Source organism: Xenopus laevis, chromosome 3L (assembly GCF_017654675.1).
Source record: "Xenopus laevis strain J_2021 chromosome 3L, Xenopus_laevis_v10.1, whole genome shotgun sequence".
NCBI lineage: Eukaryota > Metazoa > Chordata > Amphibia > Anura > Pipidae > Xenopus > Xenopus laevis.
Window position 1 is genome coordinate 78,894,942 of NC_054375.1, and position 16,355 is coordinate 78,911,296.

Sequence of the window (16,355 nt, forward strand, 5' to 3'; positions counted from 1 at the left end):
ACCCGAAGTCACGGAAAAAGCCGAAGCGCCGAAAAGACCCGAAGTCACGAAAACAGCCGAAGTCCTGAAGCAGCGCAAAGACCCGAAGTCACGAAAACAGCCGAAATTGAAGTCCTGAAGCGGTGAAAAGACCCGAAGTCACGAAAGGAGGCGAAGTTGAAGTACTGAAGCCATGAGTTCAATTCTACTGAACACCAGTTTGTGTTTTTTTTTTTTAATCCCCTGGCCAACAATTATTATTATTTTAATATTCTATAGGCCCCTGCCACCAATCTTTTTTTTAAAACTTTTGTTTTTGGGGCCCCAATTTTTTTTTTAACTCGTAAGGGGCCCCTTGCCACCATTGGTTTTTTTTGGGTTTTTTTTTAAAAAAAAATTAATTTTCTTTTTGGTGGCCCCAAATTTTTTAACTTGTAAGGGGGCCCCTGCCACCAGTTTTTTTTTTTAAATTTTTTTTTGGGGCCCCAATTTGTTTTTAACTTGTAAGGGGGCCCCTGCCACCAGTTTTTTTTTTTTCAAAAAAATTTTTTTTTTTCCAAATTTTTTTTTGGGGCCCCAATTTGTTTTTAACTTATAAGGGGGCCCCTGCCGCCAATGTTTTGTTTTTTTTTTCAAATTTTTTTTTGGGGCCCCAATTTGTTTTTAACTTATAAGGGGGCCCCTGCCACCAATGTTTGTTTATTTTTTAGTTTTTTTTACATTTTTTTTTGTTGGGGCCCCAAGTTTTTTTTATAAGGGGGCCCTGACCATCAATAGCTTTTTACAACTTGTGGGGGGGGGGTTACTTTTTTAGCGCTGATGTTTGTGTGGTCTTTTAACTGCGATGTGGGCGGGATATGGGGCGGAGCTTGGTCATCAGTGTGGGCGGGGCACAGGGGGCCCCAAAAATTTTGTTGTACGGGGCCCCGTGATTTCTAATGGCGGCCCTGCCCCTAGGCCCACTGTCATTTGTCGCCCCGTCCACTCCCTTTTATTCAATCAAATTTTTATCATCTGGACCAGAGCAATGGGGGATTGAAGTACAGGAAATTTTAAAAACGGTTGTACCTCCTGCACCTCTCCAGCGTTTCTGAACTAATGTGGGTGTGGTTGGGCAGCCTAAAATCCTGCCACCCTAGGCCCAGGCCTTGGTGGCCTCTCCACAAATCTGGGCCTGTGCCCCTTAGAGGGTATTTGTTGATTGACCAAAAGCTTGACCAAAGCAAAATGCAGTCATGTTTAAAGGGGAACTATAGCGTAACTGAAAATGTAATATAAGTTCAGCATACTGAAATACGAAACTTTCTATATACAATCAATTAAAAAGTCGGGCTGTTTCTGAAATAATCAAGTTCATCTTCACTATTCCTCTCTCAGCATCTGTTTCTCTTCATTCTCTCTTCATGCAGGAGTTGGATGTCGGATGAATGATCCAATATATCTTATAGGGGACTCCTTTTGCCTATAAGATGTATTAGAGCTCACTCACCAGACATTATGTCTCTCTATATTCAGGATTTGTGCAAAAGGCAGTTATTTTGTTAGATTTTGTTTGTACTGGAATCAGTTATTTGAGTGAGCTCTAATAGATCTGCTAGGAAAGGAAGCCCCCCCTATAAGACTTGGATCTAACTGTCAATGAATATCTGACACCCAACTGCTGAATGAAGAGAAACAGATGCTAAGAGAGGAATAGTGAACATAAATGTGATTATTTCAGAAACGATGCAGAATATTTAATTGATTGTATTTATAAAGTTTCTTATTTGAGTATGCTGAAGCTGATATTACATTTTCATTTTTGTGATTGTTCCCCTTTAATTGATCACATGGCAACAGTGACACCTAGTGGGGAGTTTGCTATTGCAAACTGATATAAATGGCATGAAATATGTGTAATATGTTAATTTACACTTTGCAGTGGTATAACTACCAGGGGTGCAGAGGGTGTGATTGTACCCAGGCCCACTCACCACGGGCCAGTTGGAGACACACAGTGATACAAGGTAGAGAAAAGATAGGCATTATAAGCATTAGTGCATGGAGTGTGGGAGTCGTTGAGGGTCTTTATAATAAAACACCCTTGTTTGCACCTCAATATGAAGCCTCCTTTCTTCCAATCTCAACTCTATTGGAAGGATCTACTCGTAAATAAAGCATCATAGTCCATAGAATTTATTATATGGTCCCCTTATATATTTATACATAGTTATCATATTCCCCACTCTTAACTCTTCTTCAGTGTAAACAAACCCAAATTGGGGCATTTCAATTTCTGCTCGTCAATAAAAAAAATCTGGAATTATTCTGTCATCTTTGTTTTTAAGCAAATTGTTGGTTATTAAGCTCAGAAACACAGTTAAGCGACATTAGAATTTTACAGAGAATACCTAATGTTTTAAGGGATTTGTGTAACCTGATTATAATATGGTTTGGACTAAGCTGTTGGATCAGCCTTATTTGTACACCATGTGATTCTATTGCATATTTGTTCATTAGCTCAGTGTAAGGGTAAGCCGCCTTTGGCAAGTCAAGCCGTGAACAGTTAGGAATAAAATCCTAGGACTGTCCACAGTAATAGTAAAGGATGTTCTAGTTATTCAAGCATCACACAAGCCTGCAGAATAGATTTGGTGAAAACTAAGCAGAAGAGACAGTAACAGAAGAGTTTCATCTGATAAGGGAACATTTAAGGGGTTATTTATTAAGGTTTGATTTGTGTTTTTCGTGAAAATTCGAGTTTTCAAGTGCAAAGTCACATTTTCGGGTTCAAAAAAACAAATTTTTCGACATTGATTTTACCTCGACCCTGTAAAAAGCTTAGATCCAAAAATACACCATCTAAAATCTGTCGAGGTCATGTAGGAGTCAATGAGGTCCTTTGAACCATTTGAAGATATTAATAGCTTTGGTGATGTTCTGTCATTCTGTGTAGCAAAAATGAGCAGGCACTTCCAAAGACAGACATCTTCCAGACAGACTTGTCAGTTAAAAAGTATTTTTATTGCAGTGTACTAGGATACAGCCTTATGTGTTTCATATCATAAGAATACTTAATCATAGCCTATGATTAAGTATCCTAATGATATGAAATGCGTAAGGTTGTATCATAGAAATATTTTTTAACTGACAAGTCTGTCTGGAAGATTAGTCTTTGGTAATGCCTGCTCATTTTTGCTACTCGGTTATCCGCTACCTCAGCTTCAGGTTCAGGGGGGTACACCTGGACCCCTTTTTCAAACTGGTGAGTCTTTACTTTGAGACCTAAGAATTTTACTGCAAATCATCACCTACCATTGTTTATTATTCTATACTCATTCTCAGTAGTGATGGTATGCTTTTTACATAATTTATAAGCTGATGTAATTGACTCTTGTTTGTTTGCATAATTGTTTGTGTAATAGTAATGAAGTAAGTGGGGTACCCCTCTTAAATAACCAGAGATGTGTCTAAGACACAAATGAAGCAGTAAAGGAGCAGGTTTAGGGTGAATGATTATCTGCTTTCCTAAATACATCTGAAAGCCATGGATGAGGGTCAGTTCAGGTAAGATTTGCTATTCTAGATATTCCTGGAACTAAGACTGAATGACTGAAATACTGATATTTTCTTATATATCTGTAACTCGGAAGGGTGCTTGAACATTGCTTCCTGTATTCCCTGGTAGGGTTATACTTCTAAGCAAATCTGTTGTATTCTATATACTTATCTAATTCACTGCCAGCCTGTTTGAATGCAAGGAAGAACCTGTAATAGCTTAATGCTACAGAAATGTTTTAGTCTCAGTCTGCTGTATTGCTTATTTTTACAAATATATTCTGTTTTGTCAAATGTTAAGCCCAAGCATATCAGTGCAAGGCATATATAGCTTTATACAGAAAGATTTATGAATTTAAAATGTTGTGCACTGCAAGTCTCAACCCCCGACAAATATGCAAGCTGAATGCGTTTCTATCAGAGAACACAGTGTTCCAGGCCTGGAATGTTACATTTATTCTTATAGAAATATACATTTCAGCAGATGTCAGCCTAGCAAAGAGTGAAATGGTGATATTATTGTGATTATTGTGATGTAAAATTATATTTTATTTTGAAACTTAGATCAACAAAATGTGTTTAAAGGTCTAGTTATGTAAGACAAATCCAAGTAATTGAAGAGTCTGTGATACACTGCAAGATTAAACAAGTAGTAGGAATTTCCTTGTAATGTAGATAATCATTCAAGAATTGCAGATATAGGGGTACTGCATGAGGACTGGGTGATATTTCAGGAAGATAAGACTTATAGGCCCTTTAGGAAGAGCAATCTTATCTCAACCAGAGCAATAAACCAGGATAGCAAGGTACAGACTTGAGCACTGGAAGCCTGATGTTATAAATCAGTTACACAATAACAACACTTCTCCAGAGGATCCTCTCCACACACAGACACAAACAAACACAGCATTCCCTCTCCATAAGTCTCCAGTGTCACTGTCATGTGGAAATGCACTGGCAGAGTGCCATTAGCCATTGAGGGGCCTCCTTTCCCAATAAAGTTATTTCCCCCTTCTCTGTCATGTCCAGCATACAGTGCCCAAGCTTCTCTTTGCCACTACAGTTCCTATAGGTTCCTACTAACCTACATCTGAACATTCCAATTCCTAACTGGTGCACATACGCCCATGGCTCTAACCCAAAATACTGACTACTCATTGGGACAGCAGACTGTCCTTGCTGAGACTGATTAGCTCTCACTTTTAAAGACTAATACTAGCCTCCAAATTCCCCTAGTTCTAACAGGGCACAACCTCCTAACTGGTTAAGTCTGAAGTCTGTCTTGTCTTTGATTTTATCCTGGCTCCTGCACTTGTTATACCGTATAGGTTCCTGTAGGTAATTCACCTACAGCCCAACCTTAAGGATTAACTGAATATTACCTAACTATTTATATTTAAAAGACATCTCTATTTAACTTCCTTGCACATTCTTCTACTGATTTTCAATTCAGACTTCCAAACTACTACATTGTAGTTACAATCATTTACCAAATAGCAGTTGAAATTTGTTGTAAATATTTAAAAAAACAACAAAAAAAGAAACAATGATGTAAATTGCAAATTGTCTTACTATATACTAAAATTTAAGGTAACTACCCCTTTAGGGTACATAGACTGACCTTAAAGTTTAACAACTGATTGGTCTGTGAGTCAAAGGCTTGGTTACAGAGTAATATAGTCATCCATTCATTGAGGCCATAGACATAACTGAGAGATCCAATTCATGTGCCAAGAAGGCAGATGGGATTAACACTGCTATAGAGTAACTTCATGGAGTTCCCTTCTGTCACCAAACCTCCCCAATTTGTCATAACATAGCCTAGTCTTCTTAAATATAAATAAAGCAAATAAAGGAAAGGTAAATAGAAAGAGAGAGAGAGAGAGAGAGAGAGAGAGAGAGAGCGATAGATAGATTAATGTGTACATACCTCCTGATAAAACATAAATAGAAATATTAAAAATAGAGGATAACAAGGTGATAAAATACTGTTTGTTTTATTGAAATAGGACAAGGAACACAGTGTCCTGCTTGTTTTGAAACTAAACAAGACATTGACTTAAAAGAGCAAACCTATCCATAAAGATTTTGAAAAATAAAGCTAAATGATTCATTATTGTTACCTCCCAAATGACATGTACAGTACTTCAGAGTTCAGAATTCACGTAAATGTTTGCAGTCTCTAATAAACAAAGTACCATGATAATTACTGCACGAAGGAAATGTAGTAATCTCAGATTACACTAAACAGTCCTGAAAGCCTTTTGTGCGTCATTGCTTTAGCACTGTTGAATTAACAACAAGTATCCAATATAACTACAGAATTTATGGATGTTACAGCAATTATGTGCCAGTCAGGAGAATTGTATTTATAAAAGCCGATTACTTTGATACTATGTCTTTTAGATGCTCTACTGAGCACAGCCCTCTTTACTTCATGTGTTGGTTACTTTATTGTATGTAATCTGTAAACTTGATGTATACACCCTTCTATTGTGCAACGCTGCAGAATATGTTGGCACCTTGAGAGTGTGTTAATAATGATACTGTATTTTAATGATAGAACGAGACATTGATTATGTGTGTTAATTCTGGGCAGTGTCATTCTGTGGCTACTAAAGCAAATAAAGTTCTGTCTTGCATAAAAAAGGGCATTAACTCAAGGGATGAAAACATAATTATGCCTCTTTACAGGTCTCTGGTAAGGCCTCATCTGGAGTATGCAGTGCAGTTTTGGACTCCAGTCCTTAAAGGAGAAGGAAACCCCCAGGGCGCTAAACCCCTCCCCCCCTCCCCTGTGCTGCCCCCCCTCCCTCCTCCCCCCTGGCCTACCTGTCCCCCTGGGCAAATGCCCCTAACTTTTTACTCACCCCTCTGCGCAGGTCCTGTCCACGGAGTACGCAGTCGCCATCTTCTCCCACGCGCGTCTTCTTCCTGCTCTGACCGGCGTATTCTGGCGCATGCGCAGTAGGAACAGGTACCGGTACGGCTCTACTGCGCATGCGCCGAATGTCACGAAGTGAAATCGGAAAACTTCGTAACTATGTAACTATGTGTAAAGCCCTAAACCAAATACATTATTACATTATACACACAAAAACATTTATTGGTTACAGATAATTTCAAAATAAAAACTGTAAACTTCATACCAGCACATACTTGCAAATCTGCAAACCTCACATCATTTTCATATTCTGTGTATCTCCCCTAAGCATTGCAGTTACAAATTATCAAATAAATACATTTAGAAGCTGACGAATTACTCATGGAAAAAACTCACAAATGAGAATTCTACAAAATGAACAAAAACTTGATTAAAGATACAAGAGAATTCACAATGAGAATACTTATTAGCCATGTTAGACATCTTGCTGTTATTTTACAAATAGAGATTATTAGGTCATTTTGGCTTTATTCTATTACACTGTAATCAACTATACTGTACTTGTTCAGTGCTAGGAAACTGTAGGAGAACCAACCCCTTGCTAATAAAAAAACCCTACCCCCTACCCTACATAGACCCCCTCCCTGCTTCCCCCCAGCCTAGGTGTTACCTTTGGTAAATGCCCCTAACTCTTTACTTACCCCTCAGTGCAGATACAGTGAATTGGAGTTCATGGGTGCCAACTTCTTCTCTTTGATACTCTTCGGCAATAGATTGCTGTAACGGCGCATGCGCCGTTGGATCAATCTTCTGTTTCACGACAACTGCACATGAACTAAAAGTCACAGAAATTGCAGAAGTGCCGGAAGAAGACCCGAAGATTACCGAAGAGAAGAAGATGGCGCCTGTGAACTCCAATGCCCTGAATCTACACCAAGGTATAAGTAAAGAGTTAGGGGCATTTACCAAAGGTACCACCTAGGCTGAGGGGAGCAGGGAGGGGGGTCAATGTAGGGTACGGGGGTAGGGGTTTTTATTAGCAAGGTTTTGGTTCTCCTTTAAAGATTCTAACTCCAAATGCAGGAACAAACAACATGGAGCCAGAGTTACACATCAGGTGTATTGTAACCTCTCAGACAGTTGACTATTAACTTCTAGTGGGAATTCTTCAGATTTTTGCAATCTGGTCTTCAGATGCATAATGGTTCTCTTCTTCTGTTCTTCTCTCTCTCTGTTCACTCTGTATTTGGGAGACTTGCCAAGTAAAAAAAAATTAATTTTAACACTGCCATCCATAAAAGTACATAAAAGTATGTGGTCAAAATTGTTCATTACAACTAATTATTAGTGATATATGTGTAACTATGAATTTTTAGTAACAAATTTCCATACACATCAATTTCTCTTGCTATAGAAAAGAGGAGGATGTTATGAAAGCAGTAAAGAGTTTTATGAACTTTTTCTGGAAACTTTTGAACCTATAACCCATAGTCATAGTCATAATGCTTACAGCACTAGGAAGATTTTACATCCCTTTACTACTGTCATTATTCATGGAGACGCCTGTGTCTTTGCCAAGAATTGCAGATCCTCTGATTTAAGAACCATTTGCTATTTTAAATACAAACCTTGAGCACAAGCTTTGACATTTGAGTTGCTGCCTCTAGATATCACAATTTCACCACAACAAACTCTGCTTTGTTAATCTCTAAAGGAAAGTTTATGTTACAGATACATACCACCACATCAGAGGTAAATGTAGAAACAGCCTTGAATTCAAGAAAATATGCCAAGACAGCACTAGTGTAATAAAGTGCATAAATGCTAGTGTTATTGAGTATATTTAAATGTCTGTGTTCTTGCCAGGTGTGGGTAGATAACATGTCAATATGTCAACAATACGGTCTTCAACCCTTTGTAATAATTAAACCTAGACTAGTCACTGTCCTTGAGACTCTGATCGTTTATATTGCTATTTCCAGAAGAGTTGTCTAGGAAAATAACTATAAAAATCAGCTGGTAGGGTGGCAATACTTTCATCTGTATCCTGAGTTGAGGGGCCAGCATTTAAAGAGTATCTATTCCTGTTTTGTTAGAACATTTATAAAGTACAAGTTTTAATGGAATTACCAATCAAATTGCAATCTTTGAGGGATATAAGTTTTATCCATGAGGCTCTACAGGTGCAGCAAGATCCAGGTAAGCACAAAGTGATGGGTCCATTGGCATTAAGCAATAACATGTAATCTGACTGCAAAGGTCAAAAGACCATGCAGCATAAAGTCGCACCAACAATGCATTATGATTTGTATTTGTATATCTCTTTGTTTCTGTTGCATGTTGCATGTAAATTATGAGATTGGCACTGATAGGGTGTGGCAACAACAGCATGAAAAAAGTCCCTTAATACCAAATAATGCTGTGATTGGATATTTGGTCACCCCTATGTAGACTGGCAGCCTACAGGATGCTCTTTCTAGCAATAAATCTGGTTATACGCTACCAAAACTTGCCTCTAAGCCTGAAATCCAAAAAAAAAAGCACCTGCTTTGAGGCCACTGAGAGCAGCATCCAAGGGTTTGGTGAGCAACATGTTGCTCATCATGAGACACAGGTCGGGGATCACAGATGTGGAGAGTGATATTATGAGAGTTTGCCAATGGTATTCATTTTTTATTATTTGTAGTTTAGTTATTTAGCTTTTATCAGCAGCTTTCCAGTTTGCAATTTCAGCAATCTGGTTTCTAGAATCCATATTCCCCTAACAACCGCGCATTGATTTGAATACGAGACTGAAATATGAATAGGAGAGGGCCTGAATAGAAAGATGAGTTACAAAAAGTAGCAATAACAATTCATTTGTAGCTTTACAGATCAATTGTTTTTAAATGGGGTCGGCGCCCCCCCCCCTTTGAAAGCTGGAAAGAGTCAGAAGAAAGAGGCAAATAATTAAAAAAAACTATAAAAAAAGGAAAAATGAAGACCAATTGAAAAGTTGCTTAGAATTATCCATTCTATAACATACTAAAGATAACTTAAAGGTGAATGATCCCTGAAAGCAAAAGACAAATTCTTAAAATATATAATTTAAAACCTGGAATACATTTTTTTTCTTTCTTTTCAGAGTAAAGGGGATTTATCACATTCCCCTCCTTATCTGGCAGCTAACTGACACCTGAAGCTAGAACACATTGCACAGATCCTGAAACATAACAGAATAGTTTGTAAGCAAAAGGATTCCCCTGGCATCAGACAAATGGCCATGATTTTGCAGTACAGTATTAACAATGATGCAACTTTTTTTTGAAAGTCTGGAGTTTAATGGTGTCAAAGAAACATCTCCTATTGATTACAATACTTCACTCTATCTATTGTTTCTTACAACAACAAAATGTAATCTTTAAGCAGCATATCATTTTATAACCATAAGTCATACTCCATTTATTTCTGTCATCGAGGAGCAGCAAACAGACGGTGCTGCACACAATTTCTTTAGCACATTTTTCTTTGCACGTTCAACATCTGCTACTGTTTCTATGCCAAGTTTCTGTACAATCCAATGCACTATCAATACAAAGTTTTGTTTTTATTCTTCACATTTCCTGCAGTATTATTAAGTGCTCTGTTATCATGTGTCACTCATCTAGATAAGCTGTTTACATTGATATATCTGCTACAGGTATGGGATCCGTTATTCAAAAAGCTCCAAAATACGGAATGGCCATCTCCCATAGGCTTCATTTTATGCAAATAATCCAATTTTAAAAAAATGATTTCCTTTTTCTCAGTAATAATTAAACAGTACCTTGTACTTGATCCAAACTAAAATATAATGAATCCTTATTGGATTCCAGCCAATTGGGTTTATTTAATGTTTACATTATTTTATAGTAGACTTAAGGTATGAAGATCCAAATTACGGAAAGATCCATTATCCGGGAAACCCCAGGTCCTGAGCATTCTGGATAACAGGTCGCTTACATGTATTAGGAATTTTGATGTGACTTTCTACAATGCACCCTGTCACTGGTTCAACATAGAATGTAAAGTTTATAAATTGATTAATAGCTCCATATGCATTATAAGTGGTTTCATGTACATGATTAGCTGCACAGAACACCCCCAAAACTCAGCTTTTACATGCATGGAGGCTGGTAACCTTAATATAATCTAAGGACAACCTATACATAAAACTGTGCATTTCCCAGCACATGGATTGCATTTCAAACAGACAATGGGACAAATGCTGAGACTATTTGCAAAGCAAAAAACAGCTTCTACTTGGCTTGTTGCCGCTTCCTCTATAAAACACATGTATCTTCTGTAAAGTCATTGCATAAGAGATGGCTCTTCCGAAATTCCCTTTTAAAAAGCAGCATCATTGCAGAGATGCTGCCTGTGATCTTGTTCATTATATAATGGTTAATCCTGTCTTGTCTGCACTGTGTCAATAAGCAGAAGGTCATTTTTGTGTTTGGGGAGGTTAATAAAGGCTTTTTATACACAAATTACTTTAGGTCAGTTCCATTTATAATACCCTAGAAAGCATTGCAGGATAAATGCAATGACAATTTCATGCAATATGCCTGCCTGAACATCTTGCAGGACCATTCATGGCTTTGTACAAAAATCCAGAATGAAAACATTTCTCATATGAAACAGGATAGAAGTCGTAGTTGTCTTTTCCCGCAAGTGTTTCTTAGCATTTGCCCTACAGAGTCTCTAAAATAATCTTTTAACTGCTTAACTCTGATAGGAAGGATGGCTTTTCATAATTAAAGTGAACTCACATCCTCTATACCTCTGAGATGAGATACATATGTATAAATGTATGAGTGTAGTCTCTGTATATAACGGCACTCACCAAACTTTGAATCAAATTCCGGGTGTTCCTCATTAAATGTAGGTAATAGAAGATATTAGGAGCACATTTATAACAATAAGGGGCAGATTTATCAAGGGTCGAATTTCGAAGTGCAAAAAACTTCGAAATTCGACCATGAAATAGGCTAGTTCGACATTCGAAGTCGAATTCGTAGGATTTTTAAGATCATACTTCGAAACGACCGATTTGAACGATTTAATCGTACGATCGTACGATTTCACTTCGACTGCTAAAAACTTAGCCAAATACTGGCTATAGGTTCTAGGAGGTCCCCATAGGCTAACATAGCAATTCAGCAGGTTTAAGGTGGCGAAGTGTCAAAGTCAAAGTTTTTTAAAGAGACAGTACTTCGATTATCAAATGGTCGAATAGTCAAAGCATTTTCACTTCGAATCGAAGTCGAATTTGGCCTATTCGATGGTCGAAGTACCCAAAAATTACTTTGAAATTCAACATTTTTCAATTCAAATATTCACTTTGAATTCACTTCGACCCTTAGTAAATGTGCTCCTAAGTGAATTTATTGGAATTTTACAAATTCCCCACCTATGTATTAGTGTATGTGTATACAGTCATATGATAAAGTTTGGGAACCCCCTCTTAAATCTTTGGAGTTTTGTTTATCATTAGTTGAGCTTTCAAAGTAGCAACTTCCTTTTAATATGTAACATGCCTTATAGAAATAACAGTATTTCAGCAATGATCTAAAGTTTATTGGATTAACAGAAAATATGCAATAACAAAATTAGACAGGTGCATAAATCTGGGCACCCCAACAGTGATATTACATCTGTACTTAGTTGAGCCTCCTTTTAACAGCCTCATGAATTCATCTGACCCTCGACTTTAACATGGGCCCAAGTCTCTGAACTAGCCACACAGCCCCACAGCATGATGGAACCTCCACCAAATTTGACAGTAGGTAGCAGGTGTTTTTCTTGGAATGCGGTTTTCTTCTTCTGCCATGCAAAGAGCTTTTTGTTATGACCAAATAACTCAATCTTTGTCTCATCAGTCCAAAGCACTTTGTCCCAAAGTGACTTGTCTAAATGAGCTTTTGCATACAACAAGTGACTCTGTTTGTAGCGTGCGTGCAGAAAGGGCTTCTTTCTAATCACCCTGCCATACAGATGTTCTTTGTGCAAATTGTGCTGAACTGTAGAACGATGTACAGATACACCATCTGCAGCAAGATGTTCTTGCAGGTCAAGGGTACCCACATTTTTGCACAGCTAGTTTTTCACATTTGATCTAATTTCATACAACTGAATGCTGCTTCACTAAAAATCTTTGTTCAGAAAACACCCCAGTATTCAGATGTTACTGGGAAATTAAAGACATAGTGCTATTATCTTACATAGTTACATGGTTTTAACTCTATTTTAACCTGCCTAACTTCTTCCATACATGACTGAATGTTAGTGGCTGGTGTTGCCGACAGGCAAGCAGGACTGTTAAAACCTAGTGCCTATCGTACATGGAATATTGTGTATATATAGGATGTTAATAAGCAGAGAAGGGTTTCTCTGTTTAAAGACTTTTGTGGCCAGATCTTGGAAGCTGGGATATTCTGGAAGGAACAGGCAAGCCAGGTACTCTGATCCAGTAGTCCTGCTCACATTTGGAGCTCACTTTCCATAGCTATCCTGTGTAAAAGTATTTAATTCTAGTGAGACTATTAGGAAGGTCTCTCTTACCAGGGCACAGCAGGAAGGATACCTGTCTGTGTGAGGAACTGTGTGGATTCTGCAAACTAATATATATATATATATATATATATATATATATATATATATATATATATATATATATATATATATATATATATATATATATATATAGCAATTAAGGTTAATCTACCTACTGTAGCCTATATAGAGTTGAGCCTAAATTAGGGCCTTGGTTTGCTAGGTCCGTTTTAGAATTTGGATAAACTGTTTACAGAGGATTCAGTATTCGACCTAATCCAAAAATAACAGCAGAACTCAAAGTAAAATACTGGATTTCAACCTCAAACCACATGACAGTTGTACACGTCTGCATGGTGATCAATAGCAGTTCCTTATTTTCCTAACAGATACCATGGAAACATAATTTAAAACATTAGTTACTATGACGATGATTCATTATTATGCATTATTTTGTAAATGAAAAGGTGTGTATTTGGGCAGAGAAGTTGTGTAGGTGTGGCTAATCATGCTGGTGCATATTTACAGAGTTTGCTGAAGCTTGATGGATGTGTCAGTAAATGACTATGTCCTGCTTATGTGACACATGGATTTCTTAAGTGCAACTTGCTGCATTGTGGAAGAGAAACATAGCACACTGTGCCAATATTTTGCAGTTTACTGTTGTTAGTAAATGAATCCCATAATATATTTTGTGCATGTATAGGAAAGTGTATGAAATGGTTAAGTCTTGTTTCATTCGCGCCCGTAGCAGCGGCATTCTATGGCTGAGATTGTGATAACTTTCAAAAAGAAACAATCACACCCAAACTGCAATGGATACTTAATAATTTTGTTTTTTTTGTTTTTTTTATACATAAATGTGTGCTTGCTTAGTTGAACACTTTTTAAATCTACCTATTTAACTACTATTTTCTTAAGAGCGCATTTGGCAAAATTGTTGGGTTTATTTTCAAAAGTTGTCTGAAGGAAAGCGAATGGTCATGAACTGCAGTAGTGAAACTGTCCTGAATATCAAAGTTCATCCCTAATCAAAGATTTTTGTGGTGGGATAGATACTAAAACTGTTTGACCCCAATGGCCTTTACATACATATTAGTATGCGTTCCACCACACAAGAGCGCATGTGTTAAAAATCTCCTTTATTTCCGTTGTATTGCATTCTCATGAGGCTGTGTTATAACTGCAATAGATAGGTGACATGCAACATGCTGCATTTGGCGGTTTAATGACGCCCTGTGAGTACAAGCCACATAGCAACATAATGGGCTCCGTTAACACAAAACATTCCTAGGAGGTGAAACGTATAAAGAAAGCCGCTGCGGGGGGCTCATACTAAAATGCTCATGTCTAAGGGCCTTAAAGGCCATGTAATGCCTACATTTTCCTACCATGTATATAAGTTGGGCACATCTCCTCCACCCAAATTGCATTAATTGCACTGCATATATCCCCTCTTTTTGCCAGCGTCATTTCATTTCCCTAAAACAAATAGCAGCTTTCACCTCTGACACAACATCACTGCATTTATATCTGCCAACAGCACATATGTGATCTAAAGTGCATGCAATTAAAGAATGCAGAAAGTCCTGCTTGAATTGAGCACTGTAATGGTTACTCTGAGCTCAGGAGAGGGGTTTAGGATTTAAAAATAATAGCAGACAGCTAGAGCAGAGTTTCTATGGGAACCAGCAATGCCGTCTCTTCTTTGGCTGCTAGACTGGAGGGTGTGGTTATTAATCTGAGTTGAGAAAAACTGAGCATGCTTATGAGCCAACAGCCAAAGGAAAAACCCTGAGGGAGGGGGCTGAATGGGTTAGAGGAGCAGAAGGAATCCTAAGTGATTAAGAGGATGCTGCAGCCTTACTATTAACTTTTGAACAACTAGAGTGGCAGGAATTTAGAGATTTCAAAGAGGCTCTTTAGTGTTTGTTTTGTGTGGGGGGGTTTACATGTCCTTTAAGTCCCCATCCAGCAAGTGTGAAAGAGCAGTATATAGGATTTCCGTTTCCCTTGCTGCAAACCTAACATGTTTAGCTTACCGTTATTAATCTGTAATTCATTTTAAATGCATTGTCTTTAGATTTACTCCACCTTTGAGAGGTTAGAGATGTTAATATGGCACTACTGAAGGTAGGAATATAGAAATACTGCTAATTATAATCATAGCAGCAGATTCTTCTTGCTATCCATTGAAATCCATCTTGCAGGATGAATCATGGCTGTAACAGCAAATAAAAACCCAAATACGACAGTAGCTCAGTTTAGATACAACCAAAACACTTATCTCACAGGTCAATATCAGCTGCTCCCCTATGCATTTCCCTTCACTGGCTCCCAATCTCCTCTACAATTAAATTCAAACTACTCACGCTCACATGCAAGGCCCTTAACAATGAAGCCCCTCCCTATATTTCATCTCTGATCTCAAAATACTCTCCTTCACACAAACTTCACTCTGCTTCTGACTTTCACCTTGCTTCTCCTATCGTCACTTCTGCCCATTCTCATCTACATGACTACTCTGGGGCATCTGCTTGTCTCTGGAACTCTCTGCCTCGAACAGTCAGACTCTGTCCTTACTTCCAAACGCTCCCTAAAGGCACACTTGTTTATGGAAGCTAATAAAAGGTATTCAAAATGACAAATTTGTTTCTAAAATCCTTCTGTCTCCATCAAACCCCATCCCTTTAGTTTATAAACTCTTGCAAGTAGGGCCCTCTAATCCTACTAATCGCACTCTGTAAACCTTTGTTTGTGATTTGCTGTTTCTTCCCTGTTCTTTATCTAATGTAAAGCACTGTGCAACTTGTTGTAGCTATATAAATAAATGATGAAGATCTCAGACCTGATTTGTACAACATTGTACTGAATCACTACACTGCCAGATTATGCTTTGGTGCCATCAAGTGTATATTCATGGTATTGCCTCTTGGCGATTCCAGTTGCATTATTAACTATAGACCCAAATCTGCTCTTGATAAAATGTTAAATCCAGTTAAACAAGATCATATGACTTCTGAATTATATTTTAAAGGCTGAATAACTAATAATTTAAAATAATAAAACTTCTTGCCCTTTTAACTGTTATGATACAATACAAACAATGGACCTGGATTTTCCATTGGTGGCATTATATATAACCAATTATATACATTGTGGTCCCATTCATTGGAAAGTAACTTTTTCCTTTATACAGTGTTTTAAGTTAGAGCTAGACTATTCAATTCCTCTCTTCCACCTGGCCTGAACACAGGAGTGGTAACTGCAGGAGAGCAGGGTGGGGTGCTCCCCTGTAGTGGCTACAGTTCCTTGAACATTGTCAGGATTCTAAAATATTTCTGATAATCACCAGAGTGTAAAGCTGGCCATACATAGGGAG

General features: G+C 37.8%; 1 protein-coding gene across 1 annotated transcript in view; it reads left to right on the plus strand.

The window, feature by feature from the left end:
- The first annotated feature begins 8,407 nt into the window (after positions 1–8,407).
- Positions 8,408–16,355, plus strand: part of alg12.L (ALG12, alpha-1,6-mannosyltransferase L homeolog) — a 34,291-nt gene continuing 26,343 nt past the window's right edge. The window contains exon 1 of the mRNA XM_041586433.1: positions 8,408–8,599. Within this exon, the coding sequence (XP_041442367.1) occupies positions 8,521–8,599 (79 nt within the window). The 5' untranslated portion in view covers positions 8,408–8,520. The remainder of the gene's footprint in view (positions 8,600–16,355) is intronic.